Source organism: Drosophila melanogaster, chromosome 3L (genome assembly GCF_000001215.4).
Source record: "Drosophila melanogaster chromosome 3L".
Lineage (NCBI taxonomy): Eukaryota > Metazoa > Arthropoda > Insecta > Diptera > Drosophilidae > Drosophila > Drosophila melanogaster.
Window position 1 is genome coordinate 5,604,008 of NT_037436.4, and position 17,521 is coordinate 5,621,528.

Sequence of the window (17,521 nt, forward strand, 5' to 3'; positions counted from 1 at the left end):
ATCAAAAACGTCGATGTTTTTCGAGGAATCGTCGATGTTTTCAGCGCATAGAAACAGCAAAGTGTGTAAATTGTAAGTCTAAATTAATTTCCATATTTTCTAATACAATTATTAATAGCATATTGCATATTTATTGTGACTCGCCGGTGGTGTAGGCTGGTGTCTTGGAAGACATGGATAAATATCTGAAATGTAAGTTTTTTTTTTAAAGATCAATTTATTTGTTTTTTGCCAAAGACATCGAAAACATGGATGTTCGCCAACATCGATGTTTCTCCACTTCTAATGCCAACGAAAACGTGACTGGGAACGTATCGATGGGAAAAACGTTACAAAAATACCAACTATCGCATAGCGGAATCACCTTGGCGGGCTATTCGAATGTATCTCACAAATAGTTTTTAAGGAACCTACAGTCAGTACCAAATACTTAAAATTCCATTTATATTTTATTTTATGCTACAGAAAACTGATAAGCTGCATTACTTTTGAAAAGTTAAAAATTGTGTTTTTTAAATGATTTATTTATATAAATAAGCTTATGTAATACTATTGTTAATATGTAAAAAAAAAAGAATAAAAGAAAAAGAATAGTTTACCTAAGCAGTTGCTTGAATAATACATACATAATTTAAGTTTTATACATAATTTATCAACCCTCGCTCAGTAGGAAAAAAAGATGGCTCAGAAATGAGCAACGAATTGGAATGTCCGATAAGCCTTTTTTATCAAAATAATAATTTTTACATTCCCTTTTCATAACGCTTTCCCAGTTAGTTTGTGCCAATCGTAAAACAGCATCCGCAAAGTGAAGTCGCTGCTATTTTGTAGTACCACTACATTCTTATTTATTTAAGTAATATTTAAAGAATGTCCAGCTAACTATATGATTGCTAGTTCAAAAATGTTACTTTCTGCATCGATCCTAATATATTTCTTGCTGAATCTGCAATCTTCGAGTGCTGAGATTGCCGACTGCAGTTTCTATGATACCGTTGATATCTCGGAAGGCCAGAGGCTCTCGAATGGATCATACCTCTACGAGGGATTACTTATTCCCGCCCATTTGACGGCCAAGTATGAATTCAAGCTTCTGGCGAATGGAGATAAGGAGCAGGTGCCAAGTCACGTGAGAGGATGTGTGTGCAAGCTAAGGACTTGCGTCAGGTTTTGCTGCCCACATGACCACATAATGGATATGGGCGAATGCTACGCCAACATGACGACGGAGGAGAACGAATTACTGGACCCCATGCTAAATGTGACCCTGGACGACGGATCAGTGGTGCAAAGGCACTATAAGAAGGAGCTCATGGTGCAGTGGGATCTGCCAAAGCCCTGCGATGATATGTTTTACCTAGACAACCGGGATATAATGGATGAGTACACCTTGTTCGAGGTATGGCTGCTCGAAAAATAAGCATTTTTGGGCAGGATTTATTTATGCTTTGGCTCTCTGCAGAATGGAAGATTGCTGCGCCACTACGATCAAGTGTATTTGGACAAGTCGGAGTACTGTCTGCAGCACCGAACATTCGGCGAAGGTAACAACAACTCCATTCGCATTATACCCCACAACTGCTTGATACTGCCATCCAGAACGGGACAGACCGTTGGTAAGATGATGCCCATTGCTTGCATGGTAGCTCCCAGTTCTATATCTTTCCTATTTCCATAGTGATGATCACATCGTTGATATGCTTGGTTCTTACCATCGCCGTGTACCTGTGCGTTAAGAAGCTAATGAATTTGGAGGGCAAGTGTTTCATCTGTTACATGATGTGCCTATTTTTCGGATACCTGTTCCTACTCCTTGATCTGTGGGAGTTATCGCTCGATTTCTGTAAAGCAGCAGGTTAGCTTAGAGGGGATGCATTTCAACACAACTTGACAAACCATTGACCATTTACGACAGGTTTCTTGGGATACTTTTTCGTCATGGCTGCGTTCTTTTGGCTATCTATCATCAGTCGGCACTATTGGAAATGTCTTACCAATCCCTGTGCCTCGATGAACATTCGGTCAGAACGTGCGTTTCTGCTATACAGCTGCTTCGCCTGGGCAATGCCTTTGGCCTTGACCGGAGTCACCTATCTGGCTGATAACGTTGTGAACAACGAGGAGTGGCAGCCTCGCGTGGGCGACGAAGGGCATTGCTGGATCTATAGTGGGTTCTGTTTTGTATCCGGCTTGTGGTACCAGCTCACCAATGTTTTTCTTTCCACCCTCAGCTAAAAGCTGGTCTGCAATGGTGTACTTCTATGGACCGATGGTGCTCCTGATTCTCTTCAACATAACTATGTTTGTTCTGACGGCTAAACACATAATAGATTCCAAGAGGACTCTTCGAAAGATTGCTCGCAATGAAGGTAGAATACAGAAGCTGAATTCGGACAAACAGAAGTATATCAATTATAATAGTTGAAAATGTCAGTTTAAGATAAATATTATCAATTCGTTACAGTTACACACAATTTCTGCTGCTCTTCACTGTGATGGGGATGTCGTGGAGCTTTGAGATATTCTCCTACTTGGTGCAACGCGAGAAACTGTGGGTCAATATCTTTCTGGTAGCTGACTACTTCAACTGGTCCCAAGGCGTCATTATATTTGTGCTATTCATTCTGCGGCGCAAAACTCTTGTACTATTCAAGAAACAGTAAGTCTTATAGTTCATAGTTCGGGTAACCAGTTCCCTAAAATGTCTCTTTTCAGAATATTTCCCAAACAGAGAGCCTTTAGTAGATCTGCAACTCAAAGTACGATTGAATCCATTTCTCAAACAAAAAGGCATTTTAACATGACATAGTATTTTCTTCTCTTCGAATTAATCAATTTAATAGTAAAGTATAACTTTTTTTCTCACAAAATGTATGAATATATTTCACTTCATTCTACATTCTATATAGAATTCATTTAATCACAAAATGTATGAATATTTTTCTTTATATGACGTGCATCGACTATAGAAAATCGACTATAGTGTGCCACAATATATTTTACTCATCATTTCCTAATCAAACTATTGCAAACTTAACTTTGAGCCGAGGAAAAACCCTGTATGTCTATCAAAACTATGAGTCAAAAGTATGACGCGATGCTGAAAGTAGTTGCCTTTAAATATTGAAGTGATAAATGTAGAAAGAAGACATTTGTATGGAAATAAACTAAGTTTGTAAATCTACATTCGCTTTATTTCATGTACAAATTTTAATTTAAAAACTTTGAAGGTAAATAGTGCTTTATCAGATGCGGATTACACGGTAGCAGTTATCATCGATGTCGAATCTTCTTGTTTATGTGACCGCTTTTCTTCGCTGTCGCACTGGAGTTCGTGGATAGTTTGCTCTTTGTATTCGAAGTGGGTGTGCCGAGGAGATCCTTGTTCCCTCCACTGTTCGTAGATCCAGACACCATTCCGCTCACTACGCTGCCCTCATTGCGATGCGAGGGTGAATCTGTAAATAAAAAGGTGTAATTAAACATATATACTTTTCTGGAGAAAAGCGCTAAAGTTGAATCTCAATGTGCTGTGCTGCCTTACCCTTTTCGTCTTTCGGTGTGCTCTTGATTGTCGTGGTTCCGTCGTGGGCCGTTGTGGTGTTCTGATTGATTGAGATCTGATTGTCGCTGGAGTCTTCATTTGTGATGGAATCCGATTCGCTGGCGCGCTCAGCTAAAGGCGAATAAACATACTCATGTATGGCAACTAAAGCGTATCAATTTACACCCTTCTGGGCATAAAGCCTAGATCGATTACACAAGCGAATGACACAGTATGAATTATCCCCCACTTACGATTGCATATAGCCATGGAGGTGATGCTGGACTTGGAGAACAGGCGCTCGGCCTCCTTGAACTTGCGATTCCGCTTGTCGGCCTTGGAGTTGGTGGCCTTGTTGGAGGTCAGATAGCGCTCCCAGCCTCGGATGATGTTTCCGCACAACTGCGTGTCCTCTAGGTAGGAGCCCTCGAAGGCGTAGATCTGTCGCTCCAGATTGGCCAGTTGTTCCTGTCATTTATGCAACAAAAAAATGATAAAGTGCTGCGATTTCGGGTTTGTTTATATTGTGTCTCACCGATGTTTCGGCCTTCTTCTTGATGAGGTCCGCCAACTCGGCGCGAGTGTCCATGGAGCCGCCTTTCGTATTCGAGCTCGTTTTGGCCGACTTCTTTGGCTTGTTCCCGTTCGTTTCGCTGACATTTTTACTCGTTGGCGAGCTCATATTTTCAGAAAATGCTCGAATTTCAACAAATTTATATTTTGTTTTGGACAATGTGACCGGATATTGATAAAAAGTAATTACAATTAATCGATTTACGGATATCTGTTCCGACTATCGGTTTATGTCTTTGCTGAAATATGCATGCTAGTTCTTAACCTAATTGCATAGGTGGCGTTGTCGTTTTTCTTTAACAAGCTAATTTATAAACTATTAGTTTGAATGAATAAGTCTTATATTATTTGTGTATATGTTTTATAGATTCTTTAAATGTTAGTTTCTGCACTTAAAATTCAAAGTTATTTCATAATAAATCCATTGAAAGTTTGTTAATACTGCATTTATTCACTTTTGTAAGTGAATAGGACTGCCGAAATCAAAAAATAGCCCAGGAAAAAAAAAAACTGGTCAAAGAACTCAGTTACAAAACTTGATGACCATTTATTTTTGTAAGATTTTTCTTATTAGATCCATATGTTTTTTTTCACATTTTCTTAGATTTTATTTAACAGTGCTTGCCCCTTCACCACTTTGCATTTTGAAGCCAGTGTGGCTGCCATTGACCTCTCGTCTTGTTATTTTTATTTATGCGTATACCACGGACAAAAGATTCAGTTCAGCTGTAGCGCCATCATCATCGTCTTTTTGATGGTGATCTTCTAATGATCTCCCCGTGGGTCTTGCATAGTTTGTTGACCCAAGTTCGTTTCAAAGTTTGTTGAACTGCCGAAAAAAAGTGAAGCTACCGTTCTAGCTCTCTATTTCTTTCCGAACCCTCTTTCCTCTTTTTCCGCCTTTCGCTCTCTTGCCGCCTACTCTTTCTCTTTTACTTGGCTCTATTTTGGCTACCGCTTTTTATGGGCCTTCGTCGTCGCGCCTATTTCACTTTCGTCATACGCGGCGTATGCGTGATTTTATTTCTGCAGCACATCGCCTTTCGCGCTGACTATAGGAAAGCAATATAAAGTGAGGCTGCGGATGAAGACGAACTCGATTAGAAAATGAAATCATAATGCAGCGGGCAGCAAAAGCGAAACGGCAACGACCGTTGCAAGTCGCTGACTAAAGCAAAGTCTGCCATTCCGTCGTGTTCCACTAACACAATCGACTTAGTGACTAGGTGACTAACTGGCTCAGTGGCTAAGTGACCGACTGACTGACAGACTGCAGTCTATTCAATGTATGTCAAACATTGGCGCGCGCTTATTCGCGAAACAACAAAAAGTGCAGCAAAAAAACTTTCATTTTATTTAAACAAACACACAAGGCGCGGCCTGGACTTAGACTTGGAAAAACTTATTTATATTTGGTTTTAAGCAAACATCTGCCAACTGAAAACTCTGACGTTCGATCGTCTTAAGCCACCTTCTTCTGGTTTACACTGGGAAAAATATTTAGAAGTTTATTGTGGCTGTCAATAAAGATACGTTAGTTAGTTACTTCTTAATGTATTTGTAACTTCTTCGATACATTTTTATTAATATACATATATTTTTTAACTTAGTTTTTAGTTTGTTGCTTACTGCAACTGTTTTTGGTCAGTGCTGCCATTGGATGGCAGCTTACTATAATTTTTATGATGAATTGCCTGGCCGCGTGTGAAATCTGCAGCAGTCGCAGCATTGGCCGGTGGAAAAGTGGAAAACTGCCAGAAAAGTGGAACACAGCTAAAGAAGCAGCAGTGTTGCAAGTGCAACAACTGCGGCAGCAGCAGCAACACAAACACTCTCGACTAATTAGCTGCGTTTTAGAAATTCAGGCGGCAATGAAAACAAAATCGAGTTCAATGCTTGCAACGATGACGTTGTTGTTGCACTCCGCTTAGTGTGTTTTCGACTTTTCCGAGAATTTCACATATAGCATACATAGGCCGAGCCGGCGCTTTCCCAACGCCAAGCGAGTGAAAATGAGTCTGCTTCATTTTGGGCAGATAGCGAAAACTGCAAGATGAAACGTTCAGCAAGAGCAATATTTTCAAGTAGCATATTTTTAATTAAATTTAAGAACCAGATGTGCGCATTGCACTAATTCTGAATGGGTTTAGTTGGGGGATCAAAAAGGATGTACTTTCTATTAATGATAAAGTACTCAACAATACGCAGAGTCGTTAAAAAAACTTTTGATATACGAATATATAGGAATTAAAATAAACTTTTGCGTAAAAAAAAACGCCAAAAGCAATTGACAACTCGTGAAATGTCAATAAGCCATAAGAATGGGAAATACACTTTTAATATCTTAATTTTTATTTTTATTTAATTACATATTTGCTTTAAAAACTATTTTATATACAATATTTGGGATTAACCCTTGTAGGCCAATCGGTGGCATTAGTGACATCATAGCCGAGATAACAGAAATGCACTTGCTATGCATCCACACACATGCAATGCACATGCAAATGCAGAGCTTTCTAAGCTTGCTCTCTTCTTCGCTCTCATTCCCAGTGGCTCTCTGTGTGCAAAGCTCTAGTTTTTGTTGCAGCAATGTGCAAAATGCCGGAAGAAACTTGATCTTGATTATTTTCTACGTGCGAGCGAGCGAGAGAGCAGGTGCGCAAAAAGTTCAAGTTGAATGTCGCGGCCATTGTGGCGCTCTCTCGCTTGCTCGCTTCGGTTATGTATGTGTGTGAGTGCGTTTCAGTGGGGCGTCACAATTTGCACTCGTGGTGCTTTTGTTGTTGCTCTTTTGTGTGTGGGCACGAATGCATTTCAGATTTTTGATTTGTTCTAAGCGATTTGAAAGCTTTTTCTAGTCGTTGCACTTTTCGCATGCTTTATAACATGCAATGAATAGAATACACCTCTTGTGTGAGTTCCTGAAACTATGTTTTTGCTTTTTGTGGCCGCATATGTTGACTATAAGCTAGCTATTTGTTCTTACTCTCTTAAAATGTATGAGTTTTTTATACTTCCTTTGTTTGCTTGGTCCTATGAATCAATTGCAGCTAAAAAGTATAGTTTTATGCACTTAGGAAGAACTCGTTTATAAATAGTCTCGTAATTTATAAAATATTTTCATTCAAGGGAATACCATTTCTCCTCTGTTCGTCTTTGATGTCGTTTACCTCTTTAGCCTTTGAATGATTTTAATAACTTCCTTCAAAATTGTTTAATGGCTACTTGAGATTCTGTTTGTATTTCGCACCTTTTGGATATTGCCCTTGTCAAACTAATATTTTTTTTACCCATCTCTTAGGCTCACCGAACCCTTTTAGCTGTTGACCAACAAATAACGCATAAACGCAAACGTTTCGACGAAAAATAAAATAAAAACCGAAAAATGTGCAATCAAAGTTAGGTAAGAGAACTGACCTTTAACAATGCTGCACAGATCGACGACATCGTCATCGTCTCCAGCATCGTATCCCCTCACTCTCTTTTCTACCCAAAACCAAAAACACATTCACCCAATAACGTCGCCGCTGACAAACAACAAACATTCCTTTTTCAAGAGACAACACTGCAAGGCACACACCAAAAACTTTTTCAAGCTGCGCACCAATGGCAAATACAACAATGCCAACAAAACCGAAACGAAAGCCCAGCTCAGTAAAAAGAGCAAATCAGTCTAGCGACAGTCAAGACCACAAGTATATAATTTAATTGTGGCTACAAAAAGTTAAAAAAAAGTTGAAGTTCAATTTAGTGACAATAATTGAAATCTTACATACAAATTAAAATATCATAAAAGAAATTAAAGTGTAGTAATTAACCTATAAAATGCTCAACAGAAATAATCAAAGTTATAACTCCTATTATCTTGACCGCAACTGTGCGTTGGCCTCCAAGAGGCTGAGAATCAGTTAACAGAGAGCCAGACGGCTAAGAGAGAGTGGGCGGGGGAGAAAGAGAAAGAGACGGGGCGAATGGAGTGCACGAGGCGAATGAACTTTCGTGGCGCTCCGTTTTAATGCTGCCTGCGCGTTGGCATGAAAGTTATGCAACGCAACACACACACACACTCGCAAACAGAGCCACACAGAGTCTGAGCTCGGCTCTCGGCTTTTCACACGAAGCTGGACGAAGTAAGCTAACTGTTTTGCGGACAGAGGAAGCAGCAAGTGATGAAGGAGGCGACAGAGGAGGAGAGATAGAGAGACGAAAGCAGCGACGACGAGTCGTTGACTTTGCATAAGTGTGCCAATTTATAAAACAGTTCAAGATTAACGTGGCCTTCAACACCCGTTCAGAAGACAAACGCAACAACTGGCCATAATAAATACAACGAGCGAGTGAAATACATACATATATAGTGCAATATATTAGCGAACCTATAACTTTCTTATTAACTAAATAAATAGGATTAATGATTCCAAGTACCCATAAGAAAACGTTAAAAGATGTTTTTACTTTTAATAAATTCAGCAACAGTCATATCGAGCAGTTATCCTCTTTGATTATACTTAGTAAAGCATGTAAAGATTACTTTTTTTACGAAATCTATAATGCTAATGATTAGAAAAGTAGGTATGATTAAGACACCATGCAAATATTTTATTTTAAGAAATAAAGAACGATATTAAATGTTTTGAGCATCTCAAAATATAATGGATTGTTAGTATAAAATAATACCTTTCATGTTCAAACTTATTTTTGGTCATTGCGATTATCTTCTTGGGAGAATATTTTCCCCTGCGGCCCTAAATCATTTCCTTCTGTGGCCCTGTACCTTTTGGCTTTTTCCCTAGCCGCATTTGGCCCTGACAGAACATCACGAATTTGCCACGTTTTGTTGCTGTTCTTTGCTTGCAGCATTGCAATTGAGCATGCAGCAAACATTACTGTACATTCACCCACTTTTCAAAGTTCAAACACAGACACTCGAACACACACAAACACACACATTAGCGGAGAAAGAGAAGCGAAACAGAAAATTGCATTCTAACAGAGTTGCGCATGCGCAGCGTAAAATCCGATGGTCTATTGGTATTGGTGGCGCAGTTGCAGTTGCAGTCGTTGCAGAAAGAAAGAAGCGAAAAAAACTGCTTTCTCTTGCAGTCCAAAATCAAATTCGCTAAACTTTATGGCAAACTTCTAACGCAAAGAGCAAGCAAAAGAAGTTGCTGCTAGAAATTCAGGAGAATGTTTTCTATATTTCCAACATTTTCGCTATTTTGAAAACACCAATACATAGCTCATAATATATTCATATTTAAAAATAAAAATTTACACTTGTGTACCACGTTTTTACTCAATTTTTTTTAAACCTCAGCTTAAGAAATTTATTCATTATTATAAACCAAAGGTTCGAGAACCAGCACCTCGAATTTCCTAGACTCCTTTATTATCAACACAAAAACCGTTTTTAAATAGTATAGTAGTATTAGTATAATAGTAATATAAAGAATTAAAAATTATTTTAAGCGAGATACATTAGCGTCATTATTATATTGCTTAATCTAACCCTTGAATATTTTTATGAATATTTTAAAGTTAAAGCCATTTAAATTGAATTTCGAATTTTAAAAATTGAATCACCACCAAAACTACACTTAGTTTTCGTGTCGCAGCTCAAGGCAAATAGAATCCGTATTCCAGCCGCGTTAAGAGAAAAAAGTGGAAAATTGCATTACTCCCATGCAAGTGGGTATGTGTGTGCGTGTGTGTTTGTGTCTGTGTGCAAAATGTACGGTTATAATGCACTTCGCTGCAGCATTTCACTTAGCGATCGGTTCTCTGGCTTTTCCAGCCGTTCGTTCTGGCTTTTCTCGTTGTTGCAGCTTGCTTTCGTGGCTGCCTTTGCTTTGTGGCAATTGAAGTTGCACACTCTCTGGCGAAAATAAAGAAAAGCCCCGTTAGGCGAGTGTTTATTACGCTCCTGTTACAGCATACAAAGTGGGCAACAATTGACAGACGACAGTGAGGTTTTCAAAATCGAGGGGAAACCCAAAAGGAAGTTAGGGAGGAAGGGGAGAAAGGAAAAAAGGTTCGCATAGAAAAAGATGACTGAAATCTAAACCGTGCAAATTGTTCGCAACGGTAAACATCCTTTATTAAAAATAAACAACAAAAAAATGGAAAAGACGTGTAGTATCTGTTTTTATATATCATAGTAAAAATTCATTTTTGGGCAAAGCGTTTGTTATTTTGTGACAGATTGAAAATAAGTATACTATTTCTATGAGATTTCTATGGTACCAAATCAAAATTCATGCTAAAATTCAGATTTCCGCACATGACAACAATTCACATGACCATATCGAACTAATAATGTTTCCTTTTCCCATTGTGTAGTAAAAGGTAATTTTCCATATCTGGCCGCTGGCAAAGAAAATTTGCTGACATGGAAACTCAAACTCGAACAATTTCACGTTCTGCGGAAATTTTAGCATTGCCCAAAAGAGCCAATGGCCAAAACGTTCTTCGGAAACTTGGCCTCTTCCCGCCGATTCGATCGGTTCCTGTACTCTATAATTTTATTGCTGGCTGGCGTAAAAGTCGAAGTAGAAAAGTAGAATTGGCAGAGGCAGAGTGGGCATAATTTCAGTTATTTGCAAGCTGCAAGTTCCTCGGCCTCTCATGCGCATGGGCAAAGAACTTCCGGGCCGAGAACAAAAAAAAAAAAAACGAAAAATAGAAAAAATGGCAAACAGCTATGAGAGGCAATGGCCAACTAACGCCAACAGCGCCGACAACAACAACAACAACAACAAGTACAATGGCAACCGATAGCTACAACAACTGCATCTGAGTGCAAAATTAGGTCACTGGGAATTCTTTTTGTGCAACATTTTGCTGCCGTTGTTTTTGTGGTTAGAATGTTTTCTTCCTAACGTTTTTCCTCTTTTATTTTTCCCTTGCTGCTGTTGCTGTTTTGGGAAGCGTTCCCAGCTGCATTCTGTACTGAGTGTGATTATGGCCAAGAAATATCTTTTGCTTGCCAATTTTCAATTAGTTGCAATTTTTTTGTTGTCGTTTTTCTTTTCCTGCGGTTAACAAAATGCATTTTTGACATCAATTGCGGTCGTTGGAAGGTTATTTTTGGTGAGGATGAAGATGAGCGATTCTCGGAAGATAGTAGTGATATGTGGGTTGTGGTTGGGGTTTGATAAATCTAGGAGAGTTTGATTGAGACTCTTAAATTAAGGTTATTGTTGCAAGCTGATGAGAGGTAGTCAAATGTATACCACGAATAAAGCATATGTTATAGCAGATACAAAAATATTTCCAGACTTAATGAAATAATTATAGATTTTGGGGCAATATTGAGTCAGTGTGTGTTTTTCTGTTTTCAGCACATAAAAACTCTTTGTTAGGTAATTTTTTTAAATCTTGCCATTTACTTTTCGTAACACAATGTCCAGAAAACTTTTAAGACCGTCACTTTACGTTCTCTCCGACAATCTCACCTAATTTGGCAAGCTCAAAACATAATCTAAAGTATAAATAGCCCATTAGGTGTAATGTATTTCATAATTGCATTTCGGAGATTGCTTTCATCAGAGCGCCTAGGTGAATGCTTCCCCAAGAACTTTTGGTGCTGGAAAACTTTTCCGATGTTTGCCTAAAACTGGCGTTTTTTTCGCTCTGCGCCTTTCCCTCGATAATTTTCTTGGAAAATGCTTCTTGGCGACCGGTTTGCATCTTTGGGCAGCAAAAAGAATCGCGAAGCTACCGCGGAGTACTGTTATATTCTGCTGCATCTGTCTCTCTGCCTCTCTTTCTGCCACCGCCTTTCTCCCTCTTTCTTTAAAGTGCATCTGTATGCAAGTCTCCTTTCGCTGTGCTTTTTGCACACATTTTTCAAATGTAAGTTACTTGCGGTCATTGGCTTTAACTGCTTCTGCTTCTTCTTCCTCTGCTGACTTGGACTTCAGCTTCTTTTTCTTCGAGTACAACTGCATTCGCGGCCGACTGCTTCAACTTTTTTATGCTGCATTTCCCACTGCCGCGTCTTGGGCTTGCATTTTCGCAAATTTCTTTCTATTCTGAGCTGGTTTGTTGTTTGGTCAAAATTTACGTTAAAACTTCTGTACTGCTATACTACTTACTACTGCTATAATAAAACAATAGTTATTTACTTTCAATTGTAATCAAATGACTTAGGCGACGAACTTGACAAATTCTGCAGCTAACTTAAAAAATTATTTAATAATCAATTAATCTTCTATGTTTTCTATAAGTGAAAATATAAAGCTAAAAGTTGAGCGTAATATATTTTTGGAATACTTGACTTCAATTTAAATAACCCTAAATGGTAACATACATATTTACTTTGATTTTGTTTGCTATCGATTACCTTTAATTTTCCGCTCGAATCGCAGGCAAAATCGAAAGACTTAGGCAACGAACTTGGCCGAACTGGCGGCAGAGGAAGACAGGAAGAAGAAGAGCCGCAGACGCGAACTCGCCGAGCGAAGGCGCACGAAGCCAGAAGAGTCAGCAGCAGCCAGTTCAACGAACCTGCGCTCGAATCTAGGCTAAACATTCTCGGCTCTGCTGCTGCTGCTTCTTCTTCCACTGCCTCTGCGCTTCTTCCTCTTCTTCTGCTGCTGACGTGCAATGAAAACGAAAAGTACCGTAAGCTAACCGCTACGCATGAAGACGAGGCTTCCAGAACATTGAACGAGGCATTTGATTAGTGAGCACGGCCAGCTTGGGAGCTTGGCTACAAATATCATCGAAGGGGGTGGATCTTGACTTGGCTCGAACAGAACGTGACGTTCTATTTGTCTGCTAATCAAATGAAGGCAAAGCGCAACTCAAACGGAAGTTGCAAGCGCCTTTATTAGTTTTTAATGGGAAAGTTATCAAAGCCAAAGAACCAGTGGGGTGGGTGTGTATATAAATGAAATAAATAGAAATGTGAGACCACTAAGAAAAAAGTTGTAATAAACACAAAAATATTTCATTTAAACAATACAAAAAAAATATTATTTTGCATGTTATATCTTAATTATACAAAATAATCATTTATTGATAATACATTTTTGCCGTGCACAGACCTATGTGCCTATGTACATATCTATAATCCATGTAGAACTCTTTGGTGGGAGATGCCTTTCGCATTGGCCGACTGACAACTTGGCTCATTGACTTGGCCTGTCAATTGTTTGTCGTCGAAGTCTTTCGTTTGCTGTCGTCGTTGTCGACGTCTCCAGAACTGCGAAAGCAAAACAAATTGGTGAAAGTTGTTGGCCATCGTCGCCCGCTTTGTTTTGCGATATATTCGCGTTCTTATTCGCAACAACAGCAAACGGCAAACGTTGGAAAGAAAGAAGGTTCTCTGCGAACCATTCTTTTCGTTCGTGTTACAAAAACGGTCGTTGAACCTGCTGATGGAGACTTGAAAACTCCAACTCTCGAGCGGTGCCGTAGCTGCGGTTCTTCGCCTTTTGTTCATCTGTAATAATTTGGCGTGTAAACAGCCAAACGGAGGCCTCATGAAGTCAACGACTTCTGTGCTGATCAGCAACTTCATCATCGCCTTTTGCGATAACACAGCGACTGACTCATTTTGAGAGTTTCTTTTCATTGGAATCGGAATCGGGGAATATCGCGCATATGGAATTGGGCTAACGGCTTGACTCAGACTTGCAGCCAACTAACCGAAAGTGTACTGGCCAAAAAAAATAAGTCACAAACAAACCGGCAAACAAGAAACCCCCTTCTTCTTCGCTCGACATGTTAATTCTGACCATGGCACTAACAACTGTAACCACCATAACAACATCCATGTAAACAAGATCTCTGACTCATTTGTTTTGTTCCGTTTTGATTAGGGCCAAAAGTGAGTGAACTGCAGGCCGTCCAGAAGAAAACTTGATAGATTTCGTAAACATTCTGGGGAATTCTTTCGATGAGTGGGGGAATTTCCCCAGTTAAGTGGGCCACAACTATTCTATTATGGCTATTTTATGCCGTTTTGGAGTACGTTAGTATATTTAATGACTTCGAGGATGTTTGTTGTTAAAGTGTGACTTGAAGATACACATAAAAATCAATTAATATCTTGTGTCTGTGAGATATGTTTAGTACTATATTTAAAGATATTATTATGGATAAAACATAAAAGACAACCGCCTGAGATCCCTCCGAAGAAGAAACAATTATAATGGCTCCCCAAGACCCACAATTGTCCCAACTTGTGGCATTCGCTTAATATTCCTACTTTCCTTTGGATTTCATAGATTATCTCACTATAGTTCCAGCACAGTTTTGTTCTACTTCAAAACAATCATTCGAAGAATGTGCAAACCACGAAGAATGCTTGCCAGCTCTTATCCTCTAAGACATCAAGTTCAACCTGCCGTCGCTGTAGAAAGACTGCGGGAAAGGGACGGGGAGAGGAACCACATAGAGAGGCACACGAAACGCATTAGAATTCCCAGCGCGTGGTGCATTATCCACAATCATCATCGGATGCATCGGTTGCAATCGTAATAGCATTTTGATGATCTTACCGCCTTATCATTTAGCCGAAATCTTTAATGAAACCTGCTGGAGAGGAGCATTCTGCCATTTAATTATTTGTCATCTCTTTTGCTACTCCACTTCTGTGTCCGTGTGTAAGTGAATGGGTATGTGTGTGTGTGTGAAGAACCCAAGTTCAACGCACTCGGTTGAACTGCAGAGAAGAGTGAGATGGAGAGATGTAGTGGATAGAGAGGGAACATTTCCGCAAAAATCTAAGTAGAAGAATTTTTTCTGCCCAGATACTTTCATTGCCAATCTCCGTGTCTCTCCAGCCATCTCTCTTTTGCTCTCTCCTTCTCTGTCTTTCGCAGCAGCCAACCAGTTTTTCCATTGCAAAAAGAAAGGCTTTCTTTCTGTCTTTCTTCTTTGCATTTTTTTTTCTTTCTGCTGACTGCAAGCAGCGATTGCAGTTTTTTTCCCGGTCTTTATTGCAATTTGAAAGTATGACCGACTGAGTCGGGTTCTCTGTCTCCTTTTAACACTGCTGCCATCTCGCTTCCCGCTTCTAAGCAGTTGGGTAATTTTGGCTGGATTCTAGCTCCCAACTTCATCTTGAAACCTGGCTTTTGTGTTAAAGTTCATTTGGTTAGATTGCCATTCTTGGTTAGGGGCTGGCTTTGTCTATGGTCTTGTCTTGTCTTTCTTTTGTCTGCTGGTCAATGAACTGCCCAAATAAAAACAGAACTATATACATATACAACTCGAAAGCAAATCAAAAGTTCAGTCCCAGCAAACTTTGTTACGTTCCCGCTTAAATAAAGGAAAAGGCACGAAAGAAAAACACAGAAACAAATTTTTGAACGCACTTTTGCGGTGGGCCGAGGGGGCGGGGAAAGTTCTTTGGGGTCTTTGAAAACTCAGCGGCGTATTAATTTTTCTAATTTGTCTAACCGTGAGGCGAATGAACTTTTGTCGCTCTCTATGGGGTTTTAGTTCTTTTAGTCTTTAGTTTTTTCTGTTTTTTTTTTTTTTTTTTGGAAGTTTGCTTTTATGTCATGATGATGTTATTTCGTTTTCGTTTCCTCAGCTCAGCTCAAAGCCCTAGCTTAGCTTTTTGAACCTATGAAGACATAATCGTTATAGTCGCAGCCAAAGTTCAAAGAACTCTCTGACTTCGTGTGCGAGTCTATTGTGAGAATTCGTGCATAAATTTGGATAACACGCGTATCCAACTTAGAGCTGGAATAATGGTTTTGGGGTTTGGGAATCGGTCATTAGATATGGACGTTTTGATTTATGGTAATTTTAAGGCATAGAACGTATCATAAAAATCCTAGGAAATTAGCAAAGATCATATCATTAATCACATAACGTTTCGGCAACTTGCGCTGTATTTAATTTGCATTTTTTATCGTTCGGCGGGAAATGATCTTTGATTGCTCTGCGAGCAATTTCGATTTTCATCAAATCGCTAGTTTCGCATAAAATTAAGTTAGCAATTCCAGTTTTAGTGTCAATGACTATAAATTTTATTCCTCGCATAAAATGATTTGCACTTTTGATAAATGTATTTAAGTTTGCTTTATTCATTAATGAAGCAATTAAGTATTTACAGTTTTATTCTAAAATATGGGTTAAGGATAACTGGGAGTAAAGACTGAATAGAATAGTAGTTTCAAAGCCAGTGAATGAAATGCAAAGATTCTGAATTTGAATGGAAATTATGTACACAGATAATTTGTTATGGAAAATTTCCAAAACATTCCTTTTTGTGGAATATTCCTTTAAATTTAAGTTACCCTTTATAATAGCATTTTACAGTTAACTTTTTATCCTTAAGGGTAACATCATTGCTTATCAAACAGATGTCCTGGCATTTACATAGCTCCAACATAACAAATTACGCGTACACAGGATGGAGGTATCCATCCTTCCTGTTGCTCAACAAAGCTGAATAACAACCCTCTCGGATTCCATGATTACCAAAATAAAATCTAAGACGGAACCTAACGGTGCCTCCAAATGAATCCATTTCGCGTCAGCTGCTCCAACTACTCGTTTCCCGATCCTTGCAGCTCGGCGATATTCCATTCAACATGCTGTCATAATTGATATCCGGCGGAATCGGTTGCCCAACTTGTCATCCTCTTAGACAACTGTTAACCCACTCGCTTTGCATTTACAGTTATGCAATGGCAGCCGCGACAATGCATCCTTTTTTGACATAATGCCCACGTTCGAGACCCAGAAACGAGTTTCCTGTCTCTGTGAAATTTAAATAATGAACAGCGACGGTGGGAGAAAAGAGAGAAAAAAGTAAGAAAAACCCGCTATGTGGCTGAGGAGGCTGCTCCTTTCCATTTCTCGCAATTCTCACTTGTGAAATGAAACGAAATGAAGCAATCCAAGGAGCGACGTTCGGTTCCGCCTCTGACGCCTACAAACCAAAAGATATTCCGCATGGAATTCTCCTACTCCAAAACACCACGACTCTCCCCGTGTGTATTCTATGCTCCTGGGGAACAATAGAACAATAAACAGGCGCAGAATGGTTTGGAAAACAACATTTTTACCGTAATCCTTTCGTTTTGAGCCGCTTGAGAAGCAAACACACACATGCGCACATCCCCGAGCTACAATATTTTCATTCGGTCGAAAACGAGATTGAGGAAGGATTAAGGAATGTTGCGCTACCTGGTTCAGGACATGAGTCTGCTTTATTTGAATATCATCAGCGGAACACAGGGTACAGGTACCGCTAAAAACCCGCCAAGGGGAAAAAGGTTTAGCGGCGTCAGGTGCTGCTGTTTTCATCTTTCCATCAACTAATGAAAAGGTATGGGATATAGGATTGCGTGGATCCTCAATCAATTTGATTGCGTGAAATGGAGAAAAATGATATTTTACCCCCGAAAAGATAGCGGGCAAAGAAAGGATATA

At 39.4% G+C, this 17,521-nt stretch overlaps 2 protein-coding genes across 2 annotated transcripts; one reads left to right on the forward strand and one right to left on the reverse strand.

The window, feature by feature from the left end:
• Nucleotides 1–782: 782 nt before the first annotated feature.
• Nucleotides 783–3,183, forward strand: mthl2 (methuselah-like 2). Its single transcript, NM_176284.3, has 7 exons — nucleotides 783–1,399; nucleotides 1,463–1,616; nucleotides 1,679–1,855; nucleotides 1,916–2,167; nucleotides 2,232–2,403; nucleotides 2,465–2,659; nucleotides 2,716–3,183. The coding sequence occupies exons 1-7, from the start codon at nucleotides 887–889 to the stop codon at nucleotides 2,807–2,809; spliced, it is 1,557 nt and encodes a 518-aa protein (NP_788462.2). The 5' UTR covers nucleotides 783–886; the 3' UTR covers nucleotides 2,810–3,183.
• On the reverse strand, nucleotides 3,155–4,293 carry Eaf6 (Esa1-associated factor 6). Its single transcript, NM_139724.4, has 4 exons — nucleotides 4,080–4,293; nucleotides 3,799–4,012; nucleotides 3,545–3,676; nucleotides 3,155–3,458 (listed from the first exon to the last, which is right to left on the reverse strand). The coding sequence occupies exons 1-4, from the start codon at nucleotides 4,224–4,226 to the stop codon at nucleotides 3,274–3,276; spliced, it is 678 nt and encodes a 225-aa protein (NP_647981.1). The 5' UTR covers nucleotides 4,227–4,293; the 3' UTR covers nucleotides 3,155–3,273.
• Nucleotides 4,294–17,521: the final 13,228 nt, after the last annotated feature.

Excerpts from the sequence above, each read along its gene's own strand:
- Eaf6 (NM_139724.4), bottom strand. The coding sequence starts at position 4,226 with ATGAGCTCGCCAACGAGTAAAAATGTCAGCGAAACGAACGGGAACAAG. Across the intron at positions 4,013-4,079 it reads AGAAGAAGGCCGAAACATCG|GAACAACTGGCCAATCTGGA; the intron begins GTGAGACACAAT and ends CATAAATGACAG. Across the intron at positions 3,459-3,544 it reads CACACCGAAAGACGAAAAGG|ATTCACCCTCGCATCGCAAT; the intron begins GTAAGGCAGCAC and ends TTTTATTTACAG.
- mthl2 (NM_176284.3), top strand. The coding sequence starts at position 887 with ATGATTGCTAGTTCAAAAATGTTACTTTCTGCATCGATCCTAATATAT. Across the intron at positions 1,617-1,678 it reads CAGAACGGGACAGACCGTTG|TGATGATCACATCGTTGATA; the intron begins GTAAGATGATGC and ends CTATTTCCATAG. Across the intron at positions 2,404-2,464 it reads CTGAATTCGGACAAACAGAA|TTACACACAATTTCTGCTGC; the intron begins GTATATCAATTA and ends AATTCGTTACAG.